Raw genomic sequence first — 21,247 nt, 5'->3', positions numbered from 1 at the left:
GTTTTCATTTGGAGATTTCTTTCAAGAGGTGATTGGTGGATTCTTTCAATTTCTATTTTACCCTCTAGTTCTAGGATGTTAGGGCAATTTGATAATTTCTTGAAAGATGATGTCTAGGCTCTTTTTTTAGAAAATTTATTTTGGGCTCAAACCCCAGAACTCAAATACAGACTAGAGAAAAGAAAAAGAAACATATCATAAACTTAAATGTTGAAACTTAAATACCAAGTAAGAAAAGGAAAAAAAGTATGTCATGTGCACAATAAAACATAAGAGAGGATTCAAAATATATAGCAATACATTTTCATTTCAAGAAAGCCTGTATGATAAATACTATACGTTGTGTTGAGAGCTGTCCACCTTTTCTTCTTGGTAAGTTTTCTTTTGTTCTCTGCTGTGCATTTTTTACTTTGTTTCTCTCCCTCCCCCCCCTTCCTTCTTCCACCAAGGCTATAATTTTTTTTCTTTTTAGGCTATTAGGGTTAAGTGGCTTGCCCAGGGTCACATAGCTAGTAAGTGTCAAGTGTTTGGTCTGAGGCCGGATTTGAACTCAGGTACTCTGGACTTCAGGGCCAGTGCTCTATCCACTGCACCACCTAGCTGCCCCCTCCACCAAGGTTATAATTAAGTGTGGATATATTTATATATAGATATATAGATACATACACATATACATGTACATACAAACATAAATACATATATATATAGATATATACTTTCCCTAACAAATTCTATCTCGATCTTTGTTTTTATGTTTATGCATATCACTTATTTCCTATCCCCCCTGACTCCTCTAGTTTACTTCTGCCCATTACCTTGCCTTCCTATTACTTAGCCTACCCCTACTCCAAGGATCCCTCCCTTGTCTTCGCATTCCCATAAATCTGAATACCCTTCTATACCCCCTTTAACTTGTTCCCTCACTCTCCCCTCTAAAGATTCCTCCTTTATCCTCCCAAAGATCCCTCCCTTATCCTCCCATTCTCATTGATCTCAATAGGTTTCTATGCCCCCCCTTTTAACCTATTCCCATACATTTTCCCTCTAGAAATCCTTCCCTTATCCTCTCCCCTCTATCTATTTACCATTTTATTTCTTCTGAATTTAGAAGACTTTTATATCTTCTATATGTGTATCTCTCTATATATATATCTATGTCTATATCTATCTATGTCTGTCAATCTATCTATCTGTCTATCTGTCTATCTAGTTCCCTCTTGAACCCATTCCTGATGAAAGTAGATTACCAGAATTACCAGTCCTCCTCCCCCATCTAATTCCTCTTTGTCAATTCTTCTTCTCACACCTCATTTGTATAAGATTTTTAACTGTACCTAGATGGCTGTACGTTTTAAAGTCATATCATACTCAGGTCTACCCCAATCTTTCTTACAAACTACCCAATTCCTAATGACAATTTTAGACATACGTTTTACATTTTACATACATAAAAGGTAAATGGTCTGTCCTTATTGAATTCCTTGTTACCAGTCTTTAGTATGTTATGTTTCTCTTGGCTCTTGTATGTCAAGACTTCTATGTTTCTCTTGGCTCTTGTATGTCAAGACTTCTATTAAGTTCAGGGGTTTTTTTTGTTTGTTTTTTTTTTAACAAAGTCCTGGAAATCTGACAGTTGATCAAATGTCCATTTTTTTTTTCATTCAGGATTGAGCTTAACTTTGCTGGATATGATATTTTCAGATGGCATCCCAGTTCTTTTGCTCTTCAATATATAGTGTTCCACGACCTGCAGTCTTTTAGTGTCTCCACTGCTACATCTTGTGTGATTCTAATTGTGGCCATCATATTTAAATTGTTTTTTTTTTCTTGTGGTTCTTTATCCTTGAGCTGGAGGTTTTGGAATTTGACTATTATATTCATCTGAGTTTTCCTCATAGGATCTCTTTTAAGTGGTGATTGAAGAATTTTTTTTGTTTCTACCCCCTCTCCCCTATTCTAATGCTTCAGTACAATTTTCTTTATTTATTTTTTGTATTATTGTATTAAGATTCTTTTTTTGATCATAGCTTCCAGGTAGTCAGATTCTTATGTTTTCTCAGAACAGTTGTTTTTCTTATAAGATGTTTTACTTTCTCTTCTATTTTTTCATTCTTTATATTTTGTTTGGTTATTTGTTGATCTCTTATAACTTCACTGACTTCCCCTTACCCAGTTCTAATTTTCAATTTTCAATTACCCAAGTTCTAATCTCCTTTTCTAAATTGGTTGACTTTCTTTTCATAATCTTCTTGTTTTTCTTGGATTATTCTTATTTTTTTTTTAAGTTTTTCCTCAGTCTCTCTCATTTGATTTGTAAAATCTTTTTAAAATTCTTATATGAATTCTTCTTGGGGAGGTGACCATTTGACGTTACTCTTTAGGGTAGAAGAGGGTTTCTTTGCTTCAGTATCCTCTTCTGAAGATGAACCTCAGTCTTCTTTATTATAATAACTTTCTATGGTTGGATTCTTTCACTTTTGCCTGTGCATTTTTTATGGTAATAGCTTAATTTTTGTAATCACCTCTAGTCTTGGGGTATAGGGGGGTGGTGCCTCTGGCCTCAGATCATCAATTCTCTCTTCTAGCCTGGAAACAAAGTCAAACCTCCAAACCTCCTGTAAGTGCACACAGTCAAAGGCATCCTGCCCCACTGCTTCTGTGCTCACCAGGCATTTGCTGGTTCCTTCTCTAGCCAGCCACTCTCTATAGCACAGCGGGTTTTGCTGTTCCTTGTTAGCAGAGGTTTCCTCGATCATTTTCTGCTCAGATACTCAACTCCTCTTAGTGTCCCTGGGGCAAAAGTTCCTGTGGCTGGGGCTGAGACAGCCTCCTAAACCAACTAACCCCAGGGCTAGCCCCTTATTGTTAAAGCAGACCCTAGCCTTGGAGGTGTTTATTCTTCACTTGAACTAGACTTCATCCTGGGATTTTCCTTCAAGTCTTATCCTGTTATCCTTGGAGGACCCCTCTTGTGCCTCATTCTTATTTATCCCCTCCCCCCTCAACTTTGTTTGCCCTGAGGTGCTGTTTTATCTCTTTTGGGAGAAAATCTTGAGAGCTTTGAATTTTCTGACCTACTCCACCATCTTTACAGAATCCTCTATTTAGGCTCTTTTTTTGATCATAGGTTTCAGGTAGTCCAATAATTCTTAAATTATCCCTCCTGGATATATTTTTCAGGTTAATTGTTTTTCACATTTTCTTCTATTTTTTCATTCTTTTGATTTTTTTTTATTATTTCTTGATATCTCATGGAGTGATAAGTTTCCACTTGCCCATTTCTAATTTTTAAGGAATTATTTTCTTCAGTGAGCATTTGTACCTCTTTTTCCATTTAGTCAATTCTATGTTTTAAAGAGTTCTTTTCCTCAGTGAGTTTTTGTACATCTTTTTCTAATTAGCCAATTCTGCTTTTTAAAGTATTTTTCTCTTCATTGAATTTTTGCGCTGCTTTTGCCATTTTGAAAGTGTTATTTTCTTCAATATTTTTAAGGTTTTTATTTTTTATTATTTTTATGCCTCCTTTACCTAGCTGTTGGCTCTTCATTATTATTATTACTAGTATTTCTTGAATAACGCAACTTTCTTTTCCTAACATTTCTTCTACTTCTCTTATTTGATTTTTAAAATCCTTTTTGAATTTTTCAGGAATTCCTTTTTGTCCTGAGACCAATTCACATTTTTCTTTGAGGCTTTGGATATAGCAATTTTGACTTCTTTGGCTTCTGAGTTTGTGTTTTGATTTTCCCTGGCACTATAGTAGTTTTCTTTGGTCAGCATCTTTTTTTTTGTTGTTGTTTACTCATCTTTAGCCTCTTTCTTGACTTTTAACTTTATGTTAAAGTTGAACTCTGCTTCCAGGGTTTAGGGGGCACTATCCCAAGCTTCAGGTTTTTTTTGCAGCTCTTTACAGAGCTAGTTTTTAGTTCTGTAAGTTTTTAGTTCTTTTGAGGTGATATGATCTAAAGGGAGGTCTGTTTACTACACTCCTTGTCTGTTCTCTGTTCTGTAAGTGAACATAAGCACTCTCTTCCACCCTAGAACTGTGACCAGGGTCTCTACTCCTCAGCCTTGGACTGCTACCCATGACTGGGACCCAGATCTGAGTATAGGCAATGCAATATAGTCCTGCCTTCAGTGCCAGCAAGGGCACCCTTGTAATCTCCTTCTGACCAGTTATCCAATCTTCTTTCCATCTATGGGTTGAGAGCTCTGAAAGTTGCTGTTGCCACCACTGATTCAGTCACCCCCAAGTTCTGTGGTTGGTTTTCTGGGGTGTGGCTTGCACTGGACTGTGTTCTATTGTCATCCTAATGTGACAGATCTTTCCTGCCAACCTTCTGAGTTGTCTTGGGTTGGAAAATTGTTTTACCTCATCCTTTTGTGGGTTCTGCTGCTCCAAAATTTGTTTTGGAGTTGGGGTTATAATTTGAAGTTGGTTGGAGGGGAATTTGTGAGAGCTCAGGTGAGTCCCTGCCTTTTCTTTGCCATCTTGCCTCCACCCCCTAGTATGATCACTTACCTGATCATTTGTTACAAGGATTTCATTTTTATCTTTTTTCTTGGGGATGGACAGGTGGAAGGGAGAGAGAGCAAATCCTTACTAATTGAAAAATAATTTTTATTTTAAAAAGAAGAGATGCTCAGTATTATCAAATATAGTAGTAAAACAAAGATTAAAGACTGAGAAAATACAATTGGATTTTATGATAACAGAATTACTGGTAGCATTTTAGGAATTGCACTAGAGGTTTGAGTGACAGCTAGATGGCTCAGTGGATAGAGTGCTGGTCCTGGAGTCAGGAAAGCCTGAGTTCAAATCCAGCCTCAGACACTAGCTGTGTGGTCTGGTGCAAGTCACTTAACCTCTGTTTTCCTTGGAAGCAGCTTAGTGGCTCCATAGATAGATCACTGGGTCTGCAGTCAATGAGACCTGAGTTGAAATCTGGCCTCAGACACATTCTAGGTATGTGGCCCAGGGCAAGTTACTCAACTTGTACAAACCACTCCAGTATCTTTGCCAACAAAAGCTCATTAGCAGTATGCTCCATGGGGTCAGGAAGAGTTGGACACAAGTAAACAACTGAACAAATGGAGGTTTGAAAGTTTTAGATGATTAAGGAAGATTAGGTAGTGAAAAAATGGAATAAAAACATAGTTAATTTTTGGACAACTTTGGAATGAGAAAAATAGGAAGTAAAGTCAAACATAATGTGTTTAAGTAAGAAAGATTTGTGCATAGTTGAATATAGAAAGAGAGGAGCAATGGAGAAGCAGATATTTAATAATTCAAAAGATGGGGAAAACTACAAGAGTGAGATTTTTCTTCTTTTTTTCCAATCCACAAGTATTTATTGAGTACTCTTAAGTGTTAGAGATACAAAGACAAAATATGAAATAGTCCTTGTCCTCAAGGAACTTACATTCTGTCAAAGGATAAGAAAATTAAGGGCTTAATTGATAATAATTTTAAAATGTCAATTGCAACCTGCTCCCAATTTATCTGCCCCTCTCCCAAAATGTTAGTCCCACACTGTGTGTGTGTGTATATGTGTGTGTGATATACACACATACATACCTGTAAGGGTGAGATTTTTCAAGAAGTGACAAGGCAGATCTATGGAGAAGTGAAGAATTTATGACCATACAAGAGATAGAGAACGTTATGAAATGCAAAATGGATAACTTTGATTACATTAAATTTAAAAGATTTTGCACAAACAGAATCAATGCAATCAAGATTAGAAGGAAAAGCAGAAAACCGGAAACAATTTTTATAGGAAACATCTCTGATAAAGGCCTCATTTCTCAAATACCTAGAGAACTGAGTCAAATTTGTAAGAATACACGTGTTTTGTAATTTGTAAGAATTTGTAAGATTTGTAGATTTGTAAGAATACCTAATTGATAAATGGTCAAAGTATATGAACAGGCAGTTTTCAGATGAAGAAATCAAAGCTATCTATAGTCATTTAAAAAATGCTCTTAAAAAGGGGGAGGGGCTAGATAGTTGGTGCAGTGGATAGAGCTCAGGCTTTGGAGTCAGAAGGACCTAAGTTCAAATATGGCCTCAGACACTTGACACTTAACTTGCTGTGTGACCCTGGGCAAGTCACTTAACCCCAATTGCCTCACTGTAAAGCAAAAAAAAAGGGAAAAAAAAGGAAAAAGAAAAAATGTTGTAAATCACTATTGATGAGAGAAATGCAAATTAAAACAACTCTGAAGTACCACCTCACACCTATTAGATTGGCTAATATGACAGAAAAGGAAAATGATAAATATTGGAGAAGATGTGGGGAGTTGAGACCTGATCTAACCATTCTGGAGAGCAATTTGGAACTGTGCCCAAAAGGTAATCAAATTGTGCATACCCTTTGATCCATCAATAACACTACTAATTTTGTATCCCAAAGAGATGAGAAACAGGAGAAGAGGTCCTACTTGTGCACAAATATTTATAGCAGATCTTTTTATGGTGGCAAAGAATTGGAAATTGAGAGCATGCCCATCAATTGGGGAATGGCTGAATAAGTTGTGGTATATGAATGTAATGGAAGATTATTGTGCTATAAGATGAGCAGGAGGATTTCCAAAAAACCCTCGAAAGACTTAAAATGAACTGATGCAAAGTGAAGTAAACAGAACAAGGAGAACATTCTGTGATGATCAACTGTGAGTGACTTAGCTCTTCTCAGCAATACAATGATCTAAGACAGTTCCAAAAGACTCATGATGAAAAATGCTATCCACATCCAGAGAAAGAATTATGGAGTATGAATACAGATTGAAGCATACTGTTTTCACTTGTTCTTGTTTTTTTCTGATTTTTCCACTTTTGTTCTGTTTCTTCTTTCACAGCATAACTAATGTGGAAATTTGTTTAACATGATTGCACTTGTATAATCTATATCGGATTGCTTGCTGTCTTGGTGGAGTGAGGGGAGGGCAGGAGGGAGAAAAATTTAAAACGCAAAATCTAATGAAAAATGAATGTTGAAAACTATCTTTACATGTAATTGGAAAAAAATAAAATACTGTTACATGTAAAAAAAGTGATAAAGGATCCACAACTCTAATAAAGGTATGTATTTTTTGTTTCATTTTCTAAAAAAGATTATGACTTTATAAAGAATCTAAAAATATCCCATATATAAAATAGAACAAACAAAAGAATTTTCTCTGAAAAAATAAAAAGAAAACAGAAGTTTCTGTAATGTAAAGCTTGTTTTTAAATAAATATATACACATAATATATATTAAATTAAATGTATTTTTCTTTCAGAATTATATATTTTTTCAATCAGCAAAAATCTGCCTTCTTTCTCTCCCACCTTGACCTCCAATTAAAAATGAAATAAAGGCAAAACTTCTGTTACAAACATGTAGTATAGCAAAACAAATGACCACATGTATTTTATTTATTGTTTTGAATCCTTCACCTCTCTCAGGGGGTCAGTAATATGTTTCATCCAAGTCCTATGGAATTGTGGATGGTCATTAAACTAATCAGAGTTCCTAATTCTGTCATAATTGTTGGTCTTTAACATATTGTTGTCAATGCTCTCTTGGTTCTGTTCACTTTCAACCTACTTCGACTTCTGGGAGCCAAGATGGAGGAATAAGCAGTAAGTCACTCTCCCCTCCCTTATTGACATTAAAAAACCCAGAGAATAATGCCCCAGGAAAAATCTTGAAATAGTAGAGTCAGCAGAAAGATTAGACACAGCAGTCTTTTAACTCATGAGGCTAGGGGGACTAATGGGAAAGGTCAATTTGCTGTGGTTGTGGTGGACCAGTACAGGAAGAGAGGCATCCCAACAAGCTAGTGGCAGGCCCCACCTCAGCAAATCAGTAACCAAGTCCCTAGCCCTCAGCACAAGAAGCCCTGTGCCTCAGAAGCAGAGATCAACTTTAAAAGCCAGAAAAAAGGCAAACAAAATGAGCAAGAAGCAACATAGAAAAACAGTGACCATAGAAAAATATTTTGGTGACAGGGAAAATCAAAACACAAATTCAGGAGAGGATAACATTGTCAATATACCCACATCCGAAACCTCAGAGGGGCATACGAACTGATCTCAAGCCCAAAAAGCCTTCTTGGAAGAGCTCAAGAAGGATTTTAAAAATCAAATAAGAGAGGTGGAAGAAAAATTGGGAAAAGAAATGAGAAGTATGCGAGAGTCAATAGCTTGGAAAAGGAAGGACAAAAATTAACTATAGAAAACAAGTCCTTGAGAAGTAGAATTGGCCAAATGGAAAAGGAGGCGCAAAAGCTAACTGAAGAACACGATTCATTAAAAATTAGAAGTGGGCAGTTGGAAGCTAATGTCTCTATGAGACATCAAGAATCAGTAAAATAAAATAAAAAGAATGAAAAAATAGAAAAAAATGTAAAATTCCTCATTGGAAAAACAACTGACCTGGAAAATAGATCCAGGAGAGATAACTTAGGAATTATTGGTCTGCCTGAAAGCAATAATGAAAAAAAGACCCTGGAAAGTATCTTTCATGAGATCATCAAGGAAAACTGCCCAGAGGCCCTGGAACCAGAGGATAAAGTAGTCATCAAAAGAATCCACCAATCACCTCCTGAAAGAGATACCAAATTGAAAATGCCAAGGAATATTGTAGCCAAATTCCAGAATTATCAGGTCAAGGAGAAAATCCTGCATGCCGTCAGGAAGAAACAATTCAAATATCATGGAACCACAGTCAGGATTATGCAGGACCTTGCAGTTTCTACATTAAAAGATTGGAGGGCTTGGAATATGATATTCCAGAAGGCAAAGGAGCTTGGATTACAACCAAGGAAATTGAGATGATCTTTCAGGGGAGGACATTCACTGAAATAGGAACTTCCAGACTTTCCTGATGAAAAGATCAGAGCTCAATGGAAGGTTTGATTTTCAAATACAATACTCAAGAGAGGCATAAAAAGGGAAACGAGAAAGAGAAAAATAGACAAAAAAAATATGTTATTCAATAAGGGCAAACTGCCCCCAGCCCCAATATTCTAACTTCCTTATGGGCCCCACAGAACAGCAAGCATGTCCTGTTTTAACCACACAGTCTGGCTTTAACCACACCACAGGCTCCCAGACTCAACACAGCCACTGCTTCTAGCTAGCCACTGCCCCCAGATCCAGTTCACATATTTGAACAGGTGTGTTCTTGTACTCAACCATAATCACATCATCCATTTAGCCCAAGACAGGACATAATACCTAATCTTGACCAGACAGGACCACAGTAGCTAGCCAATCAGAGGGCAGCATGATCAGGATGTTTGACTACAGAACCATAGAAGGGACCCCTCCCCATTACCTAATCTCTTAGCAAATCCCTCCTGACTTTTTAATTTTTGTAATTTCTGTTGTGTAATCAGCATCATTACACTATAAATTTGTCTGTGTGTCTTACTAAGTTGCTGGTTCCTCTTGGAACCATAACCCACTTCTGAGGGGTATCAATCCTTAATAAATGCCTGTACTTGTATTAGAGGTGATCTGATTCTGAATTCTTTGAGACAGTGCCGCCGCAACACACCATGAAACTGCAGCAGGTGTAATTCACATAAACAGAAGCTCTTTGGGCTGCATTCTCAGTAATTTTTAAGTGTGAAACAATCTGGAGACCAAAAGGTTTGAGAACTTCTGCATTAGGACAATAACTAAATACCTGAGTTTTGCTATATAAGCTTTTCACCTTAAAATGCTAGTGTATTCCTCATAATGCTGATAGCAATGGATTAACCAGTGGCTATTGTTATTTTGCAGCTGCAAACAGATCATGTGCTGTCTAGCCCAACAATCAAGTGAGAAAATTGACAGATTTCGAGCTCGTGCTGGATCCATTTTCTTGAATCTTTTGTACTTTGACAGTCCTCCAGTTCCCCACATTCCTTATAGAGAAGAATTAGAAAAGATATTTCCAAGGTATGAGAAATTTTGTATGTTTTCCTCAGACTCTTATTCCAACATGCTCTTAATTGCTGTGTTTATTCTTTTCATTGAATAGACTGTAAAAAAAATAAAATTTCATAATATACTATATTTATTTACTTGTTTTTACAGATCAGAATCTTCTGTTTTAAATTGGAATGCTCCTTCACAGGCATTCCCTTGCATTACTCAGCTCCTTGCATTGCCAACCTATCGATACCATGTCTTGTTAGGTTTGGCAGTCTCTGTTGGTGGCTTAACAGAGTCAACGGTAAGAAAACGTCTTGTGTTTTAATTCTTTTAAAGCCTTGAGTTGCATAAGGAGCCATGACACTTCATTTGAGGGGAAGAAGTTGCTTTGCCTGCTTTCTAAGCTTGTCATATGGGTTGGCTGGGTACTTTGTGAAACTCAGGGTGCTTTATGTGTGATTATTTCTGTTCTCTGAGGTCTTAGGGTACACTTGAAAGTACTTGGCTAGTACTTGTCTTTCACCACAGTGGATTTAAGGAATATCTTTGGTATGGTGATACAGTCACATTGCTGGAGCACAATTTACTCATTTATAAAATATAGAGATTGGAATAAATTTACCATCAAGGTCTCTTCCCTTCTAGAGCCCTGTGAAACTTTTCTTAGTAAATTGCAGTAGTGTTGGAGGATAATGATTGTAGGATAGAAAGATTATCACAGCTGTGGACCTTTTTATTGTCTTTTGCTGGTTTCTGTTCTTTTTAAAAAGCTTTTAACTAGTTAGAATGGTTTTGCATCATTCTGTGCATTTCCACACAAGATCAAGGATTTAGTTCTTTTCCCATGACCACAAGATTATATGGTCATCTTTGTTGTTAAATAGTTAGGTCGACAATGGAAAATCTTGTGCAATATGATTGAAACTTTGATGAAATTACCTTCTTCAAGATGACAGTGAAGTATATTATACACAAACAGACTTGGGAATACCTGTGGGGTTTAAAAATTGACTTTTACGAAGTATCATATATATTCTCAGTTTTTCTTTTCCTTAGTGATATTTACACAGGTATCTTTTATGATTTTGATTACCCGTTTATTTCACTGCTTTTGCTATTACAAACACCCAAATGTTTAATCAATTTTCATTTTCACTCAAAAATCAGTGGCATTTATATCATTTCTAACATTATTTTTCCTTCTTATATATTAAAAAAAATTGTACTTTGTTTAGAGTATATTTATTTACATTCTCCAAGCAATCTTAGAATAAAATCACTTTTAATACAATCAATGAATATAAAATACTGCTTCTCTGTGTTGTTTCAAGTCTTGTTCTTTAGCTTGAAATTATGAATTCCTGGGATCTGGAATCAGAGAACATGGTTTAGAATCCCAATTCTTCTATTCACTACCTTGTGACCACAGATAAATTTAATTTTTCTGGGCTTCAGGTTGCTTTTTTTTTGTAAAATAAAAGGGCTGGACTAAATGATTTTTTAGATCGTTTCAACTCTAAATCCTATGACTGTGAAATCTAGATTGTTTTCAAAAGATTATTTCCCATGGTATAGATAGTAGCTCAGATGTTAAGATTATGAAAATAGAACTTACTTTTGAAATAGGAATGCTATTTTTTTTTTGTTTCTATAGATAGTATACTTTTATCAAGGAAATACACCCAAAGTTTGCCAAGTTTTATTTTATTTTATTTTATTTTTGTTACCTGGGGCTGAGAGGAACAAATTAAATTAGGATTACTTACTTTTAAAGGAGTTAACAGAGTTTTTTAAATTGTATTAAGAAAATAATAGAACATGGCGGAGGGAAAGCAGTGACTGTCTTGAGCTCTCTCCCAAAGCCTTCCAAATACCTAAAAAAATGGCTCTAAACAAATTCTAAAGCAGCAGAACCCACAAAAAGATGGAGTGAAACAAATTTCCAGCCAAAGACAGCTTGGATGGTTGATCAGCAAGGTATATTGCGCCGGGCGGGGAGAGGAGTGCAGTGTGGTATGGGCACGCAGGCCTCAGTGACCCTGGAGCAGGCCTGAGAGGACTGAATTGTGGGCAGCTGTGGCAGTTTCCAGGCTTCTAAACCCATGAATGCCAAAGACAACTTAGAAGGTCAGTGGGAAAAGTCTGTGACTGTGGTGAGAGTGGAGCTAGGTCTCAGCCGCAAGTCTCGAGCCTAGCCCAGGGCCGTGGCTGTTTCCTGAGCTTCTGGTTCACAGACTTAGGGGGAATCGAGTGGCTGATCAGAGGGGGATTGCAGGGATCTCTTTGCCAGTGCTGAGGCAGAAATCTCTTGCTTTGCCCGTGCTTGGATCTGGGTCACAGTTCTGAGGGGCGTTCTGGAGCAAGGAGGAGCGCTGGCACGGAGCTTGTTGTGGCAGTGGAGAGAAAACACCTCGCCCCTTATCATACCACCTTGGAAGAATTGAAAATTTACAGGTCCCTAGAAGTACCTTTGAAAACAGCTGTACAAACCCCTGAAGCTTAGGACAGCACACTCTTCACATTGGAAGCAGACTTTTACCTTAACAAAGAGTTTAAAACTCAAGTAATTGGCCAGGATCATGAGTAAGCAGCGCAAAAGAGTCAGACTATATTATCTTACTTTGGTGACAAAGAAGATGAAAACATACAACCAGAAGAAGACAACAAAGCCAAAGCTTCTACATCCAAAGCCTCAAAGAAAAATATGAATCAGTCCCAGGCCTTGGAAGAGCTCAGAAGGGATTTTGGGAAGCAGGTAAGAGAAGCAGAGGAAAAACTGGGAAGAGAAATAAGAGTGATGCAAGAAAACAAACAAGTCAACAGCTTGCTAAAGGAGACCCAAAAAAACACTGAAGAAAATAACAACTTAAAAAATAGCCTAACCCAAATGGCAAAAGAGGTCCAAAAAGCCAATGAGGAGAAGAATGCCCTAAAAAGCAACATTGGCCAAATGGAAAAGGAAGTCCAAAAGCTTACTGAAGAAAATACTTCCTTAAAAATTATAATAGAGCAGTTGGAAGCTAGTGACTTTATGAGAAATCAAGACACTGTAAAACAAATCCAAAAGAATGAAAAATTAGAAAACAATGTGAAATATCTCATTGGAAAAACAGCTGACCTGGAAAATAAATCCAGGAGAGAGAATTTAAAAATTATTGGACTATCTGAAAGCCATGATCAAAAAAAGATCCTAGACATCATCTTTCAAGAAATTATCAAGGAAAACTATCCTGATATTTTAGAACCAGAGGGAAAAATAGAAATTGAAAGAATCCACCAATCTCCTCCTGAAAGAGATCCCCAAAGGAAAACTCCTAGGAATGTTGTAGCCAAATTCCAGAGTTCCCAGGTCAAGGAGAAAATATTACAAGCAGCCAGAAAGAAACCATTCAAGTATTGTGGAAACACAGTCAGGATAACACAAGATTTAGCAGCTTCTACATTAAGGGACTGCAGGACATGGAATATAATATTCTGGAGGGCAAAGGAGATAGGATTACAACCAAGAATCACCTACCCAGCAAAACTGAGTATACCCCTGCAGGGGAAAAAAAGGTCATTCAGTGAAATAGAGGACTTTCAAGCATTCTTGATGAAAAGACCAGAGTTGAATAGAAAATTTGATTTTCAAATATAAGACTTAAGTGGAACATGAAGAGGTAAACAGAGAAGAGAAAATCATAAGAGACTTCTTATGGTTGAACTGTTTACATTCCTGCATGGAAAGATATTTGTAACTCATGAGACCTTTGTCAGTATTAGGGTAGTCGGAGAGGAAAAATTATATGTACCTATATATAGATATAGAGAGATGTATTGATAGAGGGCACAGGGTGAGTTGAAAATGAAGGGGTCATATCTGGAGAATAAAATTAAGGGGTGAGAGAGGTAGAATGAGGTAAGTTATCCCACAGAAACAAAAACAACAGAAAAGAAAAGGCTCTTACAGTGGAGGGGAAAGGGGGAAGGTGAGAGGGAATGAGTGAATCTTATTCTCATAGGATTTGACTTAAGGAGGGAATAACATACACATTCAATTGGGTGTGGAAATCTGTCTTATCCTACAGGAAAATAGTGGGGGAAGGGGACAAGAGAGTAGGGGAATGATAGAGAGGAGGGCAGATTGGGAAAGGCAGTAATCAGAAGCAAATACTTCTGAGGAGGGACAGGGTCAAAAGAAAGAATAGAATAAATGGGTGGGCAGGATAAGATTAAGGGAAATAGAGTTAGTTTTTCATGGCCTGTCTACTATGGAAGTGTTTTGCATAACTGCACATATATAACCTGTATTTAGTTGCTTGCCTTATCAGTGAGGGTGGGTTGGGGGGAGGGGCGAGGTGGGGTGAAAATTTGGAACTCAAAATCTTGTGGAAGTAAATGTTGAAAACAAAAAAATAAATAAAAATTACCATAATTTAAAAAATAAAACAAATTACTCTTTATGATAAAAAAAAGAAAATAAATAAAAGGATTGGGAAATTAATAATAGTTATCTTTGCATAACACTTTATGGTTTCAAAGTGTTTTTACAATCCATCAACTTATTTGAGTGCTACAAAACTCCAGTGATGTAGTTGTATGAATATTATACTTATTTTAAAAGGTAATTGCCCAACATACAGCTAGTATATAATTGATCCTGAACTCAATCTTAGGTGATCTGATGTTAAAGCCAATGTTCTTTTTTCAGAACTACTTTACTTATTCATGATGTAGAAAATATCTTTAATCACTATTTTCTTATGTTGCAGATATCATGTAAATTTTTTTCTACTTTCAATCTCTATTTTGAAAGAAATCATTTAGATGGTTTTTAGACTTGTGTTTTAATGCACTTTTTCCTTACACTGTTTTATTTCTTGAAGAGCTTTTTCACCCATTTCTGAAAAGTGCTATTTGATGATAATACTAAAGGTTTTTTGGAGTGTTAATTATGGCCAGGACATTATACATTGTAATTTGAATATGCTTTTAATTATCACTACACTTTAACAACCCAGAAATAGTAACAAGGTGTATACTTGGGGGCCATTTAAACTGAGGGCACAAAATCACAACGTTGCAACTGATAATACTTTGCTTTGTTAAATACACTACAAAACACTGTATTACCAATAAAATGGATGTGGATGATGAATTGATAATTCATTTGTAACCTTAGTTTTTGAATAACTTTTATATATTTTATCCTGCCAAAAGAAGTTGTAGAACAAATTGAAAAAAATTCCTTTGCTTTAGGTGCTTTATGTTTAATAGGATTAAGTATATTGTGAATATTTCACAATAAGTTGTTAAAATATTTCATGAGTTGGAAGGTCTGTTGAAAACAGGCACATAAATAAACATGAATTGGTCCAACTGTACTGAAAAGCAATTTCCAATTATTCAAAGAAAGCCATTAAAATGTTTAAACTCTTTGACCTAGAGCCCTTCTATTAGGCATACACTTAAGGAAATCAGGGATTAAATTAAATACTTCATGTATATCAAAATATTTATAACAATACTCTTTGTAGTAGCAGAGAACTAAAAAGAAAGCATAACCCTATTGATTGGCCAAACAAGTTGTAGTTGTAGTTGTAGTTGTTATTCAGTCATTTTTTTAGTCATGTCCAATTCTTTGAGAGTCCATTTAGGTTTTTCTTGGCAGAGATACTGGAGTGGTTTGCCATTTTCCTCCTCCAGCTCATTTTACATATGAGGAACTGAGGCAAACAGGGTCAAGTGACTTGCCCAGGGTCACATAGCTAGTAAGTGCTTGAGGCCAGATTTGAACTCAGGAAGTGGGGTTTTCCTGACTCTAGGCCTGGCACTCCCTAGCTGCACAAACAAGTTGTAATATATAATGGCAAATCATTGCACTGTAGGAAATAATGAATACTGAGAAAGGTAGAAGACTTATATGCAAAGTAAAGTAAACAGAGCCAAGAAAACAATATGGATAATGACTCCAACAATGTAAATACAAAAGAACAATGTCAACTAAACTTAACATTTTGTAATTATATTGATCAAACTTGGTTCTGAAGAAAAAGATGAGAAAAATGCCCCTTTTTCTCATCATTGCAGGAGAATGTGGTGGAGGGAGAGATGGACCTATGACTTAAGAACATTTTATATATTGTTAGAGTCATTTGATATATTGGTTGATTTTTCTAAAATAGCTTTTTTCCTGTCTTTCCCCCATTGTTAACATTGGATATCTCCCTTGAAGAATATATTTTGAAAATGAAGGTGATACAGAAACAAAAATATCAGTAAAAACATTCCTGATTACTTGAAACTGAAAAGCTACCCACACACAAAAAAAATTCATATACCTAGTATAAGAAAGATTTAAGGGGGTTAGACTTCCACAGCAGGATAAGAAATTCCAGGATCTTGTGGATAGTCCCTCAACCAATCAGAAAGTACTGCAAAGTTTACTATAAACAACTAGTTCTTAAGAAAGAGCCCTAGAGGCTAAACCTATTGCAACCAGTTGGTTTCAAGGACTGGGCTTCAACAGGGCAAAGATTTTTCTCCACTGCGTTTGTTTAACAAGCTTATTGAATATGAACTGACACACCCCGAAGGCGGAGATAGCCACCATTTTCGAGCATGGGACCCATGAAGGGGGCAGAGTGAACAGAATATGAAAGAACATGCGATGGGCTATCCAGGAAGGGTGTAACTCAGATGATCCAGACCAATTGTAGCCCTGATGGGTGGAGTATGGATCTTACTAACGGTTTAAAAGTTAATTCTACCACTGAACCAGTGCCCACGTGCTACTAAAGTTCGTTGTGCCTGCTTCTCTCACGAGAAGCATAATAAAGACTTTCCTTCACTTACTGTAGTAGATTTTTGTTTCAGATTTTTCTGACACCTAGGACAAGAAAGGAAGCAATCAAATGAGGGGGACAAAATCTTCGTATTAAATTTCTCTGATAAGAGTTTGGTAACCCAAGATATGTAAACAGTTAGTTGATTTGGGTCTGTGAATCCATTTGATTGTTTGAATAACATGATATTCATGTACAGAATGGATTTGCTACTTTGTTGCATGATGATGATGATGATGATGATGATGATAATTAATGTTTAAAACATTTTGTATTTGGTGGATAGTGAATTCTCCATTGCTAAAGACTTTCAAATGGAAGTTAGATGTCTACTTGTTAGGACATTGTAGATGGGTTTAGGTATAAATGAATGATCAAAAAATGGAACAGCCACAAATGAAGACTACCATATTTGAGAATTTTGATTATGACTAATGTAAAACTAGACCAAAGATAACTATTTGGTCCTGTGTAAACCCAAAGACTTTTTGAGACTTACTTTATTTCAAAGCTCTGTAGTACATTTTAGTAGAATAATTATACTATCTTAAAGATGGGGCTAATATAGTGAATTTTTTTGAAAGACTTGTAGCTTAATGGGTCCATTCTTTTTTTCAGATACATTCTTGTAACAGTAAGGTGTTACGGGCTGCAGCACTTATAATTTGTTTCACAGGTTCGGATTTGTACCCACAAAGACATGTTCACACTTTTCCTAGTTTATAAATGATTTAATAATGACAATGATTGTAAACATACATGCATATAAATGTGATTACATGTGATTATACAATCTTAGAAGCAAAGGCTATTAACAGAAAGATAGAGAGATAAAGAAGAAGGAGTACATCACCAATCCGAGGAAGCACCAACTCCTGAACATCTGACTGGGGGAGTCCTGTATCACAGCCTTCAGGGTCTCGGTTGGGAAAGTCAACAGAGTGTGCATCCCCATCTCTGAAACGAAGACCTCCAAAAGTCCCTTTCCCAAATGACCTTTTTTATATCTATGTAAGCCATGGGAGAACAACCTTGGAACAAAGGTGGAGCTTGGCCAAAGCTCCAGATGCCTATTTTTTTTATGTACGTATCCAAGGAGAGGCCAGTTCCTTTCCTCAAGGAATCTGAGATATTCCTTGAGATAAGAGTTGTTTCGCCCTCGTAACATAGTTTGTTTTATTCTTTGATGTTCTGTTCCTGTGGTGCTCCTGGTCACACATACTAACTTTAAATTACATTTCTTATGTCAGGTCATAAGGTGGTTGTGCAAGGGGCTGGGGAGGATCTCCTCAGTTTCCCTTACAGGTCTATAAATTGGTAAATGTTGTGATTTTTTAAAAAGTCCAAATCTCTGCCTTCATTAGTGTGAGGAACTCCCATTGAGGAATTTGTGATACCTATCAGTATCTCTTCTAGAGCAATGAGAGGTGAAATGAACCATTATGTTTTATAGGACTGAAGCCTAGGTCTTTTAGAACCTAAGTCCAGCTCTCTATCTATTAGGTACCACTGCCTTTCTAAGGATAATAAAAACTGAGGTAGTCATTGTGAGAAGACTAGTATTCCCTTCATGGAAATATAAGTTGGTCTAACCACTCTGGGAAATAATTTGGAATTATTATAATTATAATTATTATAAATAATGAATATAACTATACATTATCATAAGTTATTATAAATGAATAATTTTTCATTATAAGTGCCTAAAACTTACCCCTATTGACCATATTACCTGAAAAGGTCAAAGAAAGGCCTCACAGAATTGAAAGTAGCTGTCATAACAAAAATACTGGAAATAAAGGAAGTGTCTGTTGACTGAGAAATGGTTGAAGAATCTAGTATATGAATATAATAGAATATTATTTCATCATAGAGAATTCATAGAAACTTGGGAAGATTTGTTTGACAGAGAAAACAAAATAGAACTAAGACAACAAACTGCAGAGTGGCCACAGTTATGTATAAGAAATAAAATTGAGGCCATGTGGGTTCATTAAATTCTAACATTGACTATGCATTGCAAGGATTAAGCTGAAGTTCTTTACAATATATCCCTGCCTGAGTCGTGGTTGTTAAGAGTGTTCATGTGCGGTTAATTTTCCTCTTATATCTTTATCTGCCAGAGATGGATTCTTTTCCCCAAGTGTCCTAACTGAATATTTTTTTGTGTGTGTGTTACAGGTCAGGTACTCAACACAAAGTGTTTTTGAGTACATGAAGAAAATTCAAAATGATATTCAAGCCATGGACAGCTTTAGTGAAACTTTGATTCAGGTATTTGAGGACAACCTCCTGAATGACAGGTAATTTAGACATCTTAAAGTTATGAGAATAATGAAGTAGTAGTAGTGATAGTGGTGGTAGTAGTAGTGGTAGTAGTGGTAGTAGTAATACCTTCCATTTGTGTAGCACTTGATTTCAGTGTTCCTGTTTCCTCATTTATAAAATGATGAAATTGTATCATGATTTGTATGTTCTATTCAAGCTGCAAAAACATCTATATTACCTTATTTGATCTTCCCCAAAATCTAATGTGGAACAGAGATATACGAATTAAGTAGGACAAAGTAAAATAATCAAACTATTGACATAAACCTTATAAAATTTAATTCATAAATAATTAAATGTATGAATAATTAATTTAATATGTAATATATCTTCATTTTGCTTCAGTCATTTATTTACATGGTTTGGCATTGAGTTCTTAAGAAAATCATTCATCATGAAACTACACCTTTATTAAATGTACTATTGACAAACAATTCACTTTTTCTAAGTCTTGTCACAATAATATGTTTTTCAATGAGGTTTAAAGCAGATGAATTTGGTATGAAAATGTTGATACTTTAGACCTTAGAGAAGCCCTGGTCCCCGAGGAATGCCATCAAAGTACATTAGATATAACAATGATAAAAAAAAAAAACTAAAGAGAATTAGCTATAAGCTCCTCTAGTCAGTTCAAAAATGTACACAAACAAAACAAAAAAAATGTACAAAGAAAAAATTGTCAGAATCTCCGGGAAGTGTGCAGTGGAGATAAGATTACAAAACAAATAACTTGGGAAACAGGTCAAGGAGAGATAGCCCAATATTCATTATACAATCTGAAAATCATGACCAGAACTTAATAATTTATATGCCATTTTTCAGGAAGTTATAAATGAAAACTGCCCAGATGTCTTAGAACAAGAGCACATTGTGTAAATAGGAAGAATTCACTGGTACCTTCTTAAAGGAAACTTCCAAATGAAACTCCCAGCAATATCATAGCCAAAAATCTGAAGCTTCCAGGTTAAAGAAAAAAATATGTATTTCAAGCAGTCAGAAAGAAAGAGTTCGGGGAAAAAAAAAAAAGAAAGAGTTCAAGTACAAAGTTAAGATCACATGAAACTTGGCAGCTTCCAGTTTAAAGGAGAGGAGAATTTCAAATATGATATCCCAGAAGGCCAAAGATAAAGACTTACAACCAAGAATAAGCTATTAACAAAATTAAGTATAATCCTACAGAGGGAAAAATGGATCTTTAATGAAGTAGAGTATTTCCAATCACTCCTAGTGAATTCCAGGACTGGGTAGACACTTTGAAATGAAAATATAGTAAACAAAAGAAACATAGAAAGGTACACAGATTTGATCAATGAAATGGGACTGGAGAAGGAAACATGTATCCTCTCAGACCCTTAAAAGTATCAGGGGGTTGATAAATTTAAATAAGAAAGGCAGAGAACCTAGGAGCTATGTTGTTGTTTTTGGTGGTCCTACGAATACAAAGAGTTGTCACTTTACATAAGTGGGTCATTCTGCAGATCCCTATGTAAAGCTATTTTTTATGTAATGTTAATTTGCCCAGGAAAGTGGGGAAGAGGCGCAAGAAAAGAGGAAAGGGTCTCACGCCTGCACAGAGTTCAAGGACATGTGAGGGGCCAGAGATAGAGAAGTGAGAGTAGGAAGAGGAACATACAGGGGGCCAGGGCCAGCCATGTGGGGGCATGACTGGAACCAAGAGGAAGAACATGAGGGGCAGACATGTGGGGACCAGACACAGAGAAAGACAGGAAAGCTTAGGTGTCATGCAGGAGCTGGGAACAGATACATGGTACTCAAGTGTGGACAGATGGAAGACAGACAAGCAGGACTGGCCACATGGGTGGATGGGCAAAGGTCTCCTCTCTTGGTGCCGGAGGTCTCAAATCGCACCCCTTATCTGGCTGTGGTAGCAATGGCCATCTCTTCATGTCCATCCTGCTTGAAAGGGTTTTTTAAAAGGTATTTTAAGGGTTTTTTTGTTGGTTTGGTGAGAGGCCAAGAGCTCTAAGTTGAGGGGCAGGAGCAGAGAGAAAGATGGGGTGGGGAGAGCACCGTACTATCCAGTAAAGTTAACATAGGGTTTTTTTTTTTAAATGTGGATTTCTTTCAGAATTCTTCACCTAAAATTGAATTTGCGTAATGTGAATTTATGTAAAGAGAGAACTGTTTGTAATTTGAAGAGATAGGAGACTATATGGGGAA

General features: G+C 36.3%; 1 protein-coding gene across 1 annotated transcript in view; it reads left to right on the top strand.

The window, feature by feature from the left end:
- The window catches only part of TBCD (tubulin folding cofactor D), a 445,631-nt gene that overhangs the window by 367,896 nt on the left and 56,488 nt on the right, over window positions 1-21,247 (top strand). The window contains exons 29-31 of the mRNA XM_027840857.1: window positions 9,780-9,938; window positions 10,077-10,215; window positions 18,920-19,041. Coding sequence (XP_027696658.1) covers window positions 9,780-9,938; window positions 10,077-10,215; window positions 18,920-19,041 — 420 coding nt within the window. The remainder of the gene's footprint in view (window positions 1-9,779; window positions 9,939-10,076; window positions 10,216-18,919; window positions 19,042-21,247) is intronic.

Source organism: Vombatus ursinus, unplaced genomic scaffold (assembly GCF_900497805.2).
Source record: "Vombatus ursinus unplaced genomic scaffold, bare-nosed wombat genome assembly UNPS02004704.1, whole genome shotgun sequence".
In the NCBI taxonomy this organism is placed as follows: domain Eukaryota; kingdom Metazoa; phylum Chordata; class Mammalia; order Diprotodontia; family Vombatidae; genus Vombatus; species Vombatus ursinus.
The sequence above is the reverse complement of the archived record's forward strand: the minus strand, read 5'-3'. Positions and strand labels throughout refer to the sequence as shown.